Source organism: Acanthopagrus latus, chromosome 18 (assembly GCF_904848185.1).
Source record: "Acanthopagrus latus isolate v.2019 chromosome 18, fAcaLat1.1, whole genome shotgun sequence".
Classification (NCBI taxonomy): Eukaryota; Metazoa; Chordata; class Actinopteri; order Spariformes; family Sparidae; genus Acanthopagrus; species Acanthopagrus latus.
Window position 1 is genome coordinate 20,958,294 of NC_051056.1, and position 12,758 is coordinate 20,971,051.

A 12,758-nucleotide genomic window follows, 5' to 3' on the forward strand; every position below is an offset into this window, starting at 1 on the left:
CTGGTGTGTGAGCATGCACGCATATGCGAGTGTTCTCGCCTGAGTAAGTGTGTAATGTGCGCCGATTTTCTGGCAGAGTGAGGGGGAGTGTAAACCCACCTTCGTGTGCGTTTGTTCAAGCTTCTAATAATATATATGTGGATCGGTAAGCTGCTATGTGTGTGTGTGTGTGAGAGTGTGTGTGCGTGTGTATGTGTTTAGACAAGCAAGTAAGCATATTTTGTTTGTACATGTGTGCTAAGTTTGTCTCCGGAGGGGGCTTCCAGGCAAGTAGGCGGGAGGCATGTTGAAGAGGGAGTCTAATCTCTCCCTCTCCAAATCCCTGGAATCTCTGTCTTTTCCGAGGCAGGAGGTCACATCGCTCAGTGCTCTGCCAGGAGAGACAGAAACAGAGAAAGACAGATGGAGGAGGCGAGAGGGATGGAGGAGGGAGTGTGGGAGCAGAGAGGGAGGGTGGGCTGGAAACACTTCCATGCCTTGGGCCTCTGGGACAAATTACACCAGAGAAGGGATGTCAGTTAGACTGTGTGTGTGTGTGTGTGTCTTAGAGCACACACACACACACACATACCCACGCACACACACACGCACACATACATTATTCAATGCAAGCAGCTCACAGGTCATGCACAACTGATCATGAACAGACAGACTTCCATAAGATGTCATCTAGTGATTTAAACAGACAATGCACAAACAAAACACACACACACACACACACACACACACACACACACACACACACACACACACACACACACACACACACACACACACACAGACAGACACCCTTAAGGCCAAAACTCATATCAAGAGTCAGGGGGAGAGCACTCAGTGAGATCAGATAAGAGATAATTTCCTGTGAACTTCCAAAAGAACATCTCCCATGGACCGTCTTTGTTGCTATGGAGATAGTCCAGTAAGGATCCTGTCTGCTGTTTACATGTCAGGCAGCAGCTACTTACCCAATGTACTGTACCCTTCTGTCCAGTCAGTAATTTTTTTTTATTTATTTATTTTTATTTTACTCTTGGGTTTCAGGCAGGGATGGAAAATAATTCATTTTAAATGTAGAGGTTGCTGCAGTGAGGAAAGAAAGAGGTGCTGAAAAACTTCGACTGGCTCGCTTTTGACAGGCTGAGTAGACTGAGACTGGGTGCACCATGAGTACGATGTATGACTCAGTTGTTTTCTAACTGCAGTTCATTAACCGTATCATGAATATCCTCAGAAGGGTAAAGTCTATCACTATCTGCATGTGCCATCCTCTGTTCGTCTGATAGATATGCTGTTTCATATAGTTACTAACAGTAGTCATATTCACTGTACGGTCTGATCTTTGTGGTTTCCCTGTAGACTGCACACAGTCACTCACACTATGTTTGATTAACATTATTCATTATTAATAACAGCTATCCAGTATGTGAGTATGTGATTTGGAATCAGTGTTTCTCTTTTTGATTATTTGTTGTTTCTATTGTAATTAAAATAAACGTATTTGCAAATGCACTACAATAGCTCTGATTCAACATGTAATCTTCAAAGTAATTGTGGTGAGTGGAAGCTTATTAGTAGCAGAACATGGAAATACTCAAGTAAAGCACAAGTGCCTCAAAACTGCACTGAGGTTGGGTCTACATGCCCTGACGCCATGACAAAGCCTGGCAAGGGACACTTCTGGCTTCAGCCATAACAGACAGTGTGACTGCAGCGAGGTAACAAAACTTTACAGTGTATTTTTTCTGTCACGTATTAGTCTGTTTACCACCATGAATATTTTTTTCCACAGAAAATGTCAGAAGCTCCCGATTTGATTCTGTGTGCAGAGGTTTGGACATGTCACAGTTTTTTTTGTTTTTTTTTTTAACAGGTTTACAGTTTGTGAGTTCTGATCTTGAACACTTGTTCCTGCATCTGTTCCTGTGTGTACTGTAGGCCAGGTGAAATACAGCCCCTCACCCACAGGACCAAACTGTTAGTGGGCAACTTGTTACAAATACCGTACGTGACTGCTGAGGAGAGAACGCCAACCTTCGTTCACAACACACTATACAATTCAGTAGTTTTAGCAATTCGTCACTTTAGGAAATATACATAAAAAAAAATTAAAGACCCAGAAAAAATATTGAGGACATGACCTCAGTCAGCTACAGTACAGTTCTGTTTATGTGTGTGTGACTGTGCTGTGCAGCATGTCTCGGACTGAATTACGTGTTCCTTCTTTTTGAGACAGTGTTTTGGCATTTCTGCTTTATTGGCCTGCATATATAGTGCAGCAGTGAGTGATGGGGGGGAGAGAGGAAGAGTGGAGGAAACAGAGGGAGAGGATGTGACAAAAGGTTATAAACCAGACGCGACAACGTGATCAGGAAAGGATGCTCCCCCTGAATTGATTGATTTATTCATTTATTGTTCCATGGATCCAAAACTTTACTCTGAAACAGCAGTATTTCCATGTGTGAGCTCATCCAGAGGATGTGGGTCCTGCAGATGGAGACTGAACTCGCACAAAGTGCATTTTCCTCCACCTTCATCATCAGCACTCGCACAGGAGAAGAAGAGCCCGAGGTCTGTGCATTTTAAAGATCCACATAACGTGATTTATGGTTAACAAAGTCCACAAAACAAATACCTAGGGCATGAACCTGTCAGTTTGAAATAAATGTAGAACCATTTTGAATTAAAATACCTCTCCCGGACACTTTCTACACAACCCAGTGTTGTTTCATGAAAGTTGACACACAAAGGAAACTGCACTCAAAAACAAAACTAGAAAGCTGTTGACCCTCGTTATATATGGCCTGAAAGCTGAACATTTTAAGGCAGGTTTCAGTGCCTTTGCAGGGGTCGTTGACTTTTGTGTAATGGCAGATGAGACAATAAAAGGAAGCCGACAGCCTGAAACAATGCAGACAGAGAGTGTGAATGAATGGTGCGGACTAAGTGGGGACTGATAAACATCTGGACACATGCTGGAAGTATGGAGTGTTTACATTGGTGCTGCAGAGGGCAGCTTTCAGGATGTCTCTGACATGCCATGTGTGTTGTTGAGGTCAACACACACACACACACACACACACACACACACACAGAGGGGTTTTAGGATCCTCTTTAAGGCAGTGCCACTCTCTCACAGACTGTATGTTGAGTCTGCAGTAGAGTAGCGGAAATGTACTTTGTTTATGGGATTGCTCCTGAAGTGCAGCTCCTCGTCACATGAGAGGGTTTGGACTTTTCCGTTGGGGGGTGGAGGGGTGTTAGTGTTTGGCATGTAATGTTAAGATGGAATACCTGCTTGTCCAGCCCAGCCGCTCATATGCTAACTGCTGTGCAATTTATTCTGGTTCTCAGTGCAGAACTGAAGTTTATTCTGTCGTGCTGTTATTTGTTTTTTGCAGTCCTGAGTGTCTCCAAAACCTTTTTCCTTTCCAGGAACCTTGTTAGAGATTTGGCCTCAGTGAAGCAGCTAACAGAGTGGTATTTGCATTGTTACTTTGGTCACACTGAGGCCTCACGACAGCTTCTTTATCCTGTACTGTCTTGTATTTTGGTTTTATTTATTTATTGTCTACAGTTTTTGAAAAATCATGTTATGCTCTACTGTTTTGAACATAAACATTTAGGATTATTAAGCACATCTTTTGAATTTGTAGCACAGTGTTGACAACAGTTGCTCTCATATGTAAAAATCAATAATGCCTCAAACACGAATTTTGCGATGCATCCTGCTGTCACTGCATTTTCAGAAAGAATTTTTTGCATTTGACCTTTTTTATGCATTTTTAGGCAAGTGTTTTTTGTTCGGTCATGGATGGCATGTGCACCATCGCCTCCTGCAACAAAGAGCTTGATCAATCAACACGCACATCTGTTTTGAAAGTGAGTGAAAGAAAGATGCTGTTAGCCTGAAGCATTGCATTGAGGTAAGGTATAAACTTTATTTGTGGCTATGTAAGATTAATAACTGTTATATGATGACGATAAAGTTGTTTTAGTGCCGTACCACCAGACTACAGAGCAGCTTCTTCCTCTCAGCTGAGACTCCTCAATTCATCCTCAGCAGCCATAAAAAGACTTTCTGTATTTTCTGACCTGGATAAGTCAGAATCCGACCTTGTGACAGCCAATAAAAACAACTACATAAAACAGTCATGTTCTCTAAGTCATATAGAGGCATCAGTGTCAAACTGAGACTGTTTAATTTCTAGTAAAAAGTTCCTTTTCTTTCTTGTCTGAATAACTCGAAATAAACAACACGGACATGCCTGTAACTGCTCTAAAAACAGTCTGAATATGAACATGAAGGCCGTTTTGTATGTTTGTATATGATTGCAGTACTGTGTAGAAACGATGTGATTTAATGCAGTGTGTAAGTGCATGTTTAGTGCAGTTTGGGTCCTCCCAGCTGCTCAAATCAAAGCACTTGTTCTGAGCACAAGTATCTGTGTGTGTTTGTGTGTGTGCATACCATAGCCAGAATGCAGAGCAACACTGCAGCCACGTTTGGTTTTGCTCAGTGCCTGAGAGGACAAACACTAAATATTAAGACTCAGTCGATGTCCATAAGATTTCGCTGGTCAGCACCGACACGTGGAGCACTCCAATGATAAACAGCCATTGTAGAGCTCACTGTCTTTAATTCAAGGATCAAAAATATGACAATTTACAGTACAAGATTTTGCTTTAATCAATATTTCTTGCGCATAAGTTAAAAATACAGTATTTCAGGTAATTTTGTTTTACAGGAGTTGGGACACTTAAACTCCTCTTTAGGAGTCTTTTCAGCAGTAGCCTGGTTGTGCACACAGAAAATAGTTGCTCTTCCTCTCTCTCTCTGACACACACACACAGACACAGACACGCACACAGACACAGACACACACACACACACACACACACACACACACACACACACACACACACACACACACACACACACACACACACACACACACACACGCATATAAATACAAATAAATAGACACAAGTTTAAGTCCCACTACTTATTTAAAAGAAAACATGACTCTAAACAACATTTTGTGTATCGGAAACAAAACTTGGTCACTATACGTTGAAAACCTCATACTGTAAGTCTAAAGAGTCAAATATTATAATTATGGTTTAAAGCCTTCAGATGTATAATTATCACTCGACTTCAATGGTGCTACGAAGTGTGCTCGGGCCTACTACACCTCAGAGTGAGGCTTTTAGTTCTAGAAACTATACCTTTAAGACTGAAATGTGGATATATATGTTATGAAATACATGACTTATCTCACAGTCTTGAAAGTTGAAAGTCTTTAAGGATGATGTTATAATGAAATCAAGATTTGAATTGTTTTGATGTATAATGAAAGCCCTCTAAATGTGCTAATTGGTGCAGTAGGCCCCTGCTGATTCCACACAATAACAGAATAATAAAACTGGGGTGTTTTATCTTGATGTTTTGGTTTTGAAGGGGCTCATATGATGCATTTAAATGATCTTAATCCTTGGAGGAACCCATTCAATCTGCTGATTAAATTCAAAATACCAAATCTGTCTCATTCACGATGTTTTTTAAATGACAATACACCCGGACCAGTGCTGTGTGACCGCTTCCCAGAGGCAGCGAGAAACAGAACGTCGAGCCATCACATAAGAGGATTTTAAGAAGTGACCGAAGCATTCTAACTAGAAATAAAAACAATCTGAGAGAATCTTGTTCAAGCTGTTGAATCCTGACTGTGTTTGGAATTCAGCAACTTGAACAGAATATAAACTATGGGTTAGTGGCTGTTTTCTGTTGACAAAATCCAAGAATAGGCTGCTGTTACGGGAAGGACAGATACTGTGGCTGCTCCCACATGTCACCTTTAGCACCCTATTTGTATCTACATCTGTAAATTGTTTGTTTGTTGAGAAAGTTTTCAACTTAGCACAATAAAAAAAGATACATTTCTAATGAGCAGAATAAACAGACTGCGTGTTATCATTGGGATCACATTTTCTCTCCAATTAAATCAACAGTTCAACTCATCCTCATGTCATCAGAATCACTGGTGAAGTCTACCACAGCTCGGTTCGTACTGCAGCTGGATGTCTAATAAGTCTCCAGGAGAAAAACAAGACCATAAAATGACTCCACACAGTTTCTGTGTTCTTCAGTGTTTTATAGCCAAATGATTGCACTGTTGTTTCCAAAAGATTAAAATCTCTCATCACTCATCATATCTCTCCGTCTGCCGCACTTTCTAATCTCACGAATGTCTGGTCGCCCTGAAGCAGTCAGATGGAGGAGCTTTTACTTCCCTCTTGTGCTCCTCATAAACACTAACCTCCTGCATTTTTACAGCTGTGAACACAACTCCTCGAGGACATGTCGCTTTTTGTTTTCTACTTAAATAAAAAATGTGTAGCATGGAGACACTTTTGGTGATTTTCCACCGCCACTTTTGGCCACTCTGACGCAGTGTGCTGCAAGGGCACAGTGAACATGAGAATATCCAAAGCAGTGATCAAGGTCATAATATGTTTAACTGGCTTGGAGTTTTTCAAATATGCATGAAAACTGGACTTTTACTGGTTTTGCGCATCTCATTCTGAGTGAGACGAGAGACATGCCGCCAGGAGTAATGTTACTGTAACTTGTTTTTTGCAACTAGTAATCTCTCAGATCTCTTGGAGACGGTCGACACGGAGCTGCAGTACCGTATGCCTAATCAACACACAAACGTCTGTGATACACACTAAAATGAGCAGATAATGTTACATTTCTCGGTGGTCGTTAATGACTTGTTTCCCACTTTTTTTCCTGAATCATCCGACTCCTGATCGTAAGTTGTGCATCTTGGAGGGAAATGCATTAATTAGATAGCCTGGTGTATAAAGGGGTGCACAGTGTCTCGACAGGTATCGCCACCCTCGTCCTGACAAAGTAAAATACTTTTATTCAGATGTACCCCCCACCACCACCACCAATCTCCAGCCCTCCCTCTAAGTTTTCCCTTCACTTGGGTCTCCCTCTCTCTCCTCCAACTGGGTGATGCGCTGATATCTCTTAGAAGCGGATGCGGGGGCCCTCACTGCTGCGCCGCCTCAGTCTTCTGCCCTGTGGTGCCTCTTCATATCTCATGGCGCTTGTGTTCTCCTTCTCATTCGTCTCCCTCTATCCTCCCGCCCTTGCTAGCCTGCGAGCCGCTGTCTTCTTCTCCTCCCTCTTACTCCCTGAAGATGTTGCCTTTAATTAGAATTCAGCTGTCAACACAAACCCCCTCCGACTGCCTTTACTTCACCTCTGACCCCGTGACCTCACGCTCACTCGCAGCCGCCGCTATCTTCTTCTCACATTCCCCCCTAATTGGTCGTTGCATGTACAAAACACTTATCTTTTGCCTTGAGTTAGCACATTTTACCCAATGTGTTCTTTCTATCTCACAAACATCCTGCCCCCCTCCACCATTTTTCTCCTTCTTCATCTATGAATGTTTTGAAAATATATAATCTGACCCTGCTTTCTGCCCGCACCTCCTCCGGCCTCCTCTCCCCGTTCCCTCTCTCTCTCCTTCTTGCGAGTCGTGTCAGTGTCTCATGGTGTTCTTGCCAAACTTGTCGCCAAGTTGTTGGATGAGCAGAGCCAGCTCCCCGGCGGCCTGGGACTTCTCCTCCAGGAGCTCGTAACGGAGGCTGGAAATGTCTTGCTTAATCTCCTTCAGCTCGCCTGCAACACAGTCAAACACGGACACTCAATCGGGGCACGTGAACATGAGCGTATATGGACGTGTGTGCGGGTAAGCGAAGCCCTGAAACTGTGCTACAGTTGAAGTGGGAGGTTTGAGTTCACACATTTTATTTTTCCACAAGTTCTGACTTCTGATTTTAAACTCAGAATTTTGACTATTTTTTTAGAAAACAGTCAGAATTGTGAAAAAAAAAGTCAGACCTCAAATAATCTTTTACAGTGTCTCTAATCCTCTTCCGTAGTCGTACCGCTTGTCTCTCACTAACTCACACACACACATGCCCTGAGCAAATAATGACACAGTGAGAGTGGGTGCTTAATGAAGAGGGACTTTTTTTTTTTTTTTTACCTTCGTTGACTTCATCGTTCTCTCTGTCCACTTGAGCCTTCAGGACGTAGCGCTTAATCAGGCGCTTCATGATATTCTACGAGGAGGACAGGAAAGGAGCAAGATTAAATAGGGAGAAGGTGACAAGTGTGACGTGACAAAGCGCGGCACAGAGAACAGCACAATGCCTCAGAGACTGTGTGTGAAATGTCTAGTATTGATCTGCAGCCTATAGGGACGTCCCACAGCTGCTGCTGACGTCCGGCTGTCGAGCTCTGCATGTAGGCAATCTGGATGTGGGTCGATACCTGTCACTGCACATACAGCGCACATACAAAGGTCCAATCGAGTGACATCTATGTTAGTGCATGGTGTGAGTGATCTTATGTATTGTAAAAAGAAATCACAAAAAAAACACACACAAACAGGGAGAGAAAGGCACGGCAAAAGAATTTAAGATCCCCCTGGGGGCAAAAGGTGAAGGGCAGACGCAGGAGGAGAGCATCTCGTAGCTCCTAACTGTGATATTTTCAGCTCATTTACAGAGCGTCTGCTTTCAGTCTCCCTCAAACAGCTCATTAGAGGCATTTTCAGCTTCACTCCGACGCTCTCTTTCTCTTTTTGCCACTCCTCCTCTTTCCCCTTTTGCTCGCAATCAAATGTTCAATCCTGCCTTCCTCTCAGCTGCTGCCCTTTCATCCCAGCTCTTGTTAAATTCTTTCCTCTCTCTTGTCTCCTTCCTCACTCCTCTTTACCTCTGTCGTTTATACGGGTTTCTCTGTACCTCCTCCGCCCCTCTCATTTTCTCTTTCCGTCTCTCTCTGCACCTCTACTTTTGTCCCGGTCTATTTTTCGTTGCACGTCTTTTCATTCCTCCACCCACCTTCCGCTTCCTCTTTCTTACCTGGTATCTTGTTGGGTGTTTTCTAGATTTTCTGGGGATGAACTCTTCTCCCGGGCGCGGATGAGACCTGAAGCGCTCATCCTGTTGCAACAGTGGGACAAAGAACAGAGTCCAGAGTTAACATCACATTTCAATGAATTTCTATTAACTGACATCCAGCTCTAACTCCACAACCTTGCTTTGGAGCTTGTGTGTCATTTCAGCACTGCACCGTCAAAGTGAGTTTCTAACTGAAGTGTGGACACACGCAACCGTCTGCTATTCAATGTGCACTAAAGCTGCAGAAGAATGGAGATCTCTCAACATAATGGCTGAATAATTTTAACAGTCTGACAATGAATAAGGCTTTTTATAAAGCCTTAAAGTTTAAAGCCCTGATGAAGACAAATCCAATTGTTGTTGAGGAATTGTTCGACTTATCTCGGAAGGCAACAGAATTTGTCTTAATTATGAATGTAAAACATAAACAGTGTGCATTTATAAATGAAATATTGAAAGTGTCTGCACTAAATAAATAAAAAAAGATTCATTCTAAACAACTCCCAGAGTTATACGCTGAACAGAAAATCCATAATATAGAATAATTTGTCATTTATAAGCTGAGAATTTCAGTTACAGTAGAGACCATTCAGGCTGACATTCGTGTATGGTCTCATTGATTTTACATTCATATTCCTGAATTACGTTTCTTTTCTTCAATTTGCAGGGAAACTCATTTTGTACCCCTGAAAGAACTGAATGTACAGTAATTGATTTAGGACTTTGTAGAACAGAGAACACCTACTGCTAATACCAATGATTTGCTGAAGAGAGGCAAATTAGCCTTTTTATACACTCGTTGCTTTATTGAACCACACGACCAGATGGGAACTACTGTTTCAGCTTCGTGTGAATCTTTTATGCAGAGGCTCTGCCAAAGCCCCGCTGACAAAGCTTAATGCTCTTTGTTGTGTATTGTGATCTAGGCCCTATCAACAACCTGCTCTGCTGGCCTCTGCTGACTCTGTTCAATTAGATTCTATTGTTTTTTTTGCTTTTGGCAAGAAGTTAATTGTCTCTTGTACTGTGAATATTTGAAATATTGCCATATTCACCACAAGGCATCTGCATCCACTAATAGTATGTGAGCAAACGCATAAACATAAATATGTCAACTTTTATCAAATCCACATACAAACTTTTAATATAAAATATATTAACAGAAGCTCCTCAGTCAGTTTCCCTTAAATATATCAGCCTCAGTCATTAAAACTTTGCCAACTACTGTCTTGGTTATCTTTCTGAACATATGCTGCTTTAAAACTCACATAGTGAAATTTCATTCAGTGCACTAACTTTTCTCAAAGTCCCACATGAGAAACACATGGACCAAAGGACTGAAATAAGGGAAATTGATTCAGAATGCTGCCTTTTCTAAATCTGACTTGACATTTTTGAAGCTGCACTGTGGTCGAGTGTGAGCTTACGTATTGATCGCTCACCTCACCTGCCTCACTCTGCAGTTAAACTGTCAGGGCTGCACAGAACTTTAGGAGCTCACAGAGGCAGCGGGGTGTAACCCCTCCTGTCCCTGTCCGTAACCTGCCCAGACATTTGAGCAGACGCAGGCAGATCTAATGGCCTGACTAATAGCTTAGCCGAGGTGAGCTGTTTGAGCTGAGGAATCAGACGGAGGAAATGCGGGCGGACGAGGCCGGCACTAAGATTGATTCTGTGTTAAATGGCCCATGCTATGGACAGAGGGGGGAAGTGTGAAAAAGCGTCATCCCAGACCCTCGGTGGGAATATCATGTTTTTCCTGTGAGTTAACCACAGGGCCATCCAAACACACGAGAAATATTATAGCTGCTGATGTTACAGAAATAGACAGTGATGCAACAAACAGTTGACCCAGGCCTCCACAAGAAGGCAAGTCCAATTAAAGAGCTTGTCCTTTGCTTGCTTTTGCAGTTTCATCAGTCCTTTAACTGAAGCCACATGGGAAGCAAAACATAACCTCATTTAGGTGGGAAGAACCCTGCAAGAGAGGATTCTCTAGATGTAAACACATTCATGCTAATCAGTATGTCCACGACTGCTCAGAAGCAAAGGAAGCAAACTCGAGGTGAACTGAACCAAACACCATTACAAAATTGCTGGTTGCAGCTTTTACAGTGTAAATTACCACCTTACAGCGCCAATTTCCTGTTGTCTGACAGTAATACGCCAAATGGGAGGCCAGAGAAACAAGTTGCATTTTGTCAGTAATTAGCTTGTAATTACTGACTCCCATTGCAGCTCCTGGAAACTGTCGGAATAATTGAATCAAATCACTTACGAATGAAAAATCATACTGGAATGAAGAAAAACTGTTTTGGTGTGGAAAATCATTAATCTGCCATTTTTCACACAGTCAAAGACAGTGTCAGCCTGTCACACAGGATAATAGATGCAAAATAGCAACATATTTTTTACTCTGTGTCTGTAATTTGTCAGGAGATTAGGAGTCAGGAGAACTCCCCGGACTGACCTTGGCCTGTGAGTTGATCATACCCAGCTCCAGCTCGTTGTTATGGCGACGGCTGTTGGCCTTGCAGAGGTGGATCAGGCAGTTCTTTATGCGAAGGACCAGATAGTAGAAAGACTTTGGGCTTGGGACCAGGTTGAAAGGGGCAGGCAGGGTGCGGCCCTCGTCAAAGTAGGAGAGCCACAGCTTGGCACGGGCGAACTTCCACTCGACGTCGGCGTCCTCCTGCAGAGACGACCGGGCAGACACAGAAATCAACCAGGCTGGTGATGGGTGACGACTTGAGGAAACCCGTTAAACTGAAGAAACCTTTGAGGAAAAAACTTACCGTCTTCTCACTAGCTCACTAATAGATTTACCAATACATCTGCTGAGCCTTGTGGAAGATGCGGGTTGGGATATCAAGAGAATAGAAAAAAAATTCTCCTAGAATCTCTTTAAACTGGTGTTCTATTAGTTCATGTGGATGTTTGCAAATTTCGACAGATGATTGTTGTTTTATAAATAATTCCCATAACTCCCATGACTGTTATGACAGAAACAGTGTAGAGTAACAAGTATCAAACATACAACAAAGGATAGCGTTGGTCTGTCTAGGAGAACTGAACGAGACATCCATTGGATGTGCTGAAGATAAACAACTGAGCATCTATCTGTCCACTGATTTTCAGCTGCTGTCTTTTTGTTTTACTGGGATGGAGCACGAACAAAAGAATGATTGTTTCTCTGGTTTTCAAAACAGCTCTGATTTTTTGGCAAAAAGTGACAGTTTTCTGAGTGAGAATCTATTTGGTGACAGCTTTGCAGTGCAACTCCTGCTTTAATTTCCCATTCTGCGTTTTTTTTTTTGTTGCCACTGTATTGATTTTTACAGCCTGTGGTATTTTCATCTCGCTCTCTAAGCCTCCTGCAGCCACAGAGGTGATCAGACCATGATCCTTATTGACTTGTTGACAGCATCACACCCTTTCTGTACTGAAGGACAGTCTTATTTAGCTACCTCTATCTCCTGGTACGAGCTGTTGATCATGGCGATGAGCATGTTGAGAAGGACGACCACCATGGTAACATTGTAGACGCCGTACAGCACGTAGCCGATGTTCTCTATGAACTTGTGGTCGTACTTCAGCACCACTGAGATCACTTCGGACAGCCCGAAGATTGACCAGAATAGAGTTTTGAAACTCTCCTCCACCCTGCGAGCAAAGAGAGAGAGAAAATGGCGCATGACACACATAAAGGACCAGCGTGTTAGCAGCTAATCGCACTTACACTCAAACACACAAAAGGCAGTTTAATG

The 12,758-nt window shown here is 42.7% G+C and overlaps 1 protein-coding gene across 3 annotated transcripts in view; it reads right to left on the reverse strand.

Annotated features, from left to right (window-relative positions):
• Positions 1-4,623: 4,623 nt before the first annotated feature.
• LOC119007524 (short transient receptor potential channel 7-like) overlaps positions 4,624-12,758 on the reverse strand; it is a 53,033-nt gene continuing 44,898 nt past the window's right edge. For all 3 annotated transcript variants that reach the window (XM_037077279.1, XM_037077278.1, XM_037077277.1), the window contains 5 exons: positions 12,459-12,654; positions 11,462-11,683; positions 8,953-9,033; positions 8,070-8,145; positions 4,624-7,699 (listed from right to left, as the gene is read on the reverse strand). In XM_037077279.1, coding sequence (XP_036933174.1) covers positions 7,560-7,699; positions 8,070-8,145; positions 8,953-9,033; positions 11,462-11,683; positions 12,459-12,654 — 715 coding nt within the window. In that variant the 3' untranslated portion in view covers positions 4,624-7,559. The remainder of the gene's footprint in view (positions 7,700-8,069; positions 8,146-8,952; positions 9,034-11,461; positions 11,684-12,458; positions 12,655-12,758) is intronic.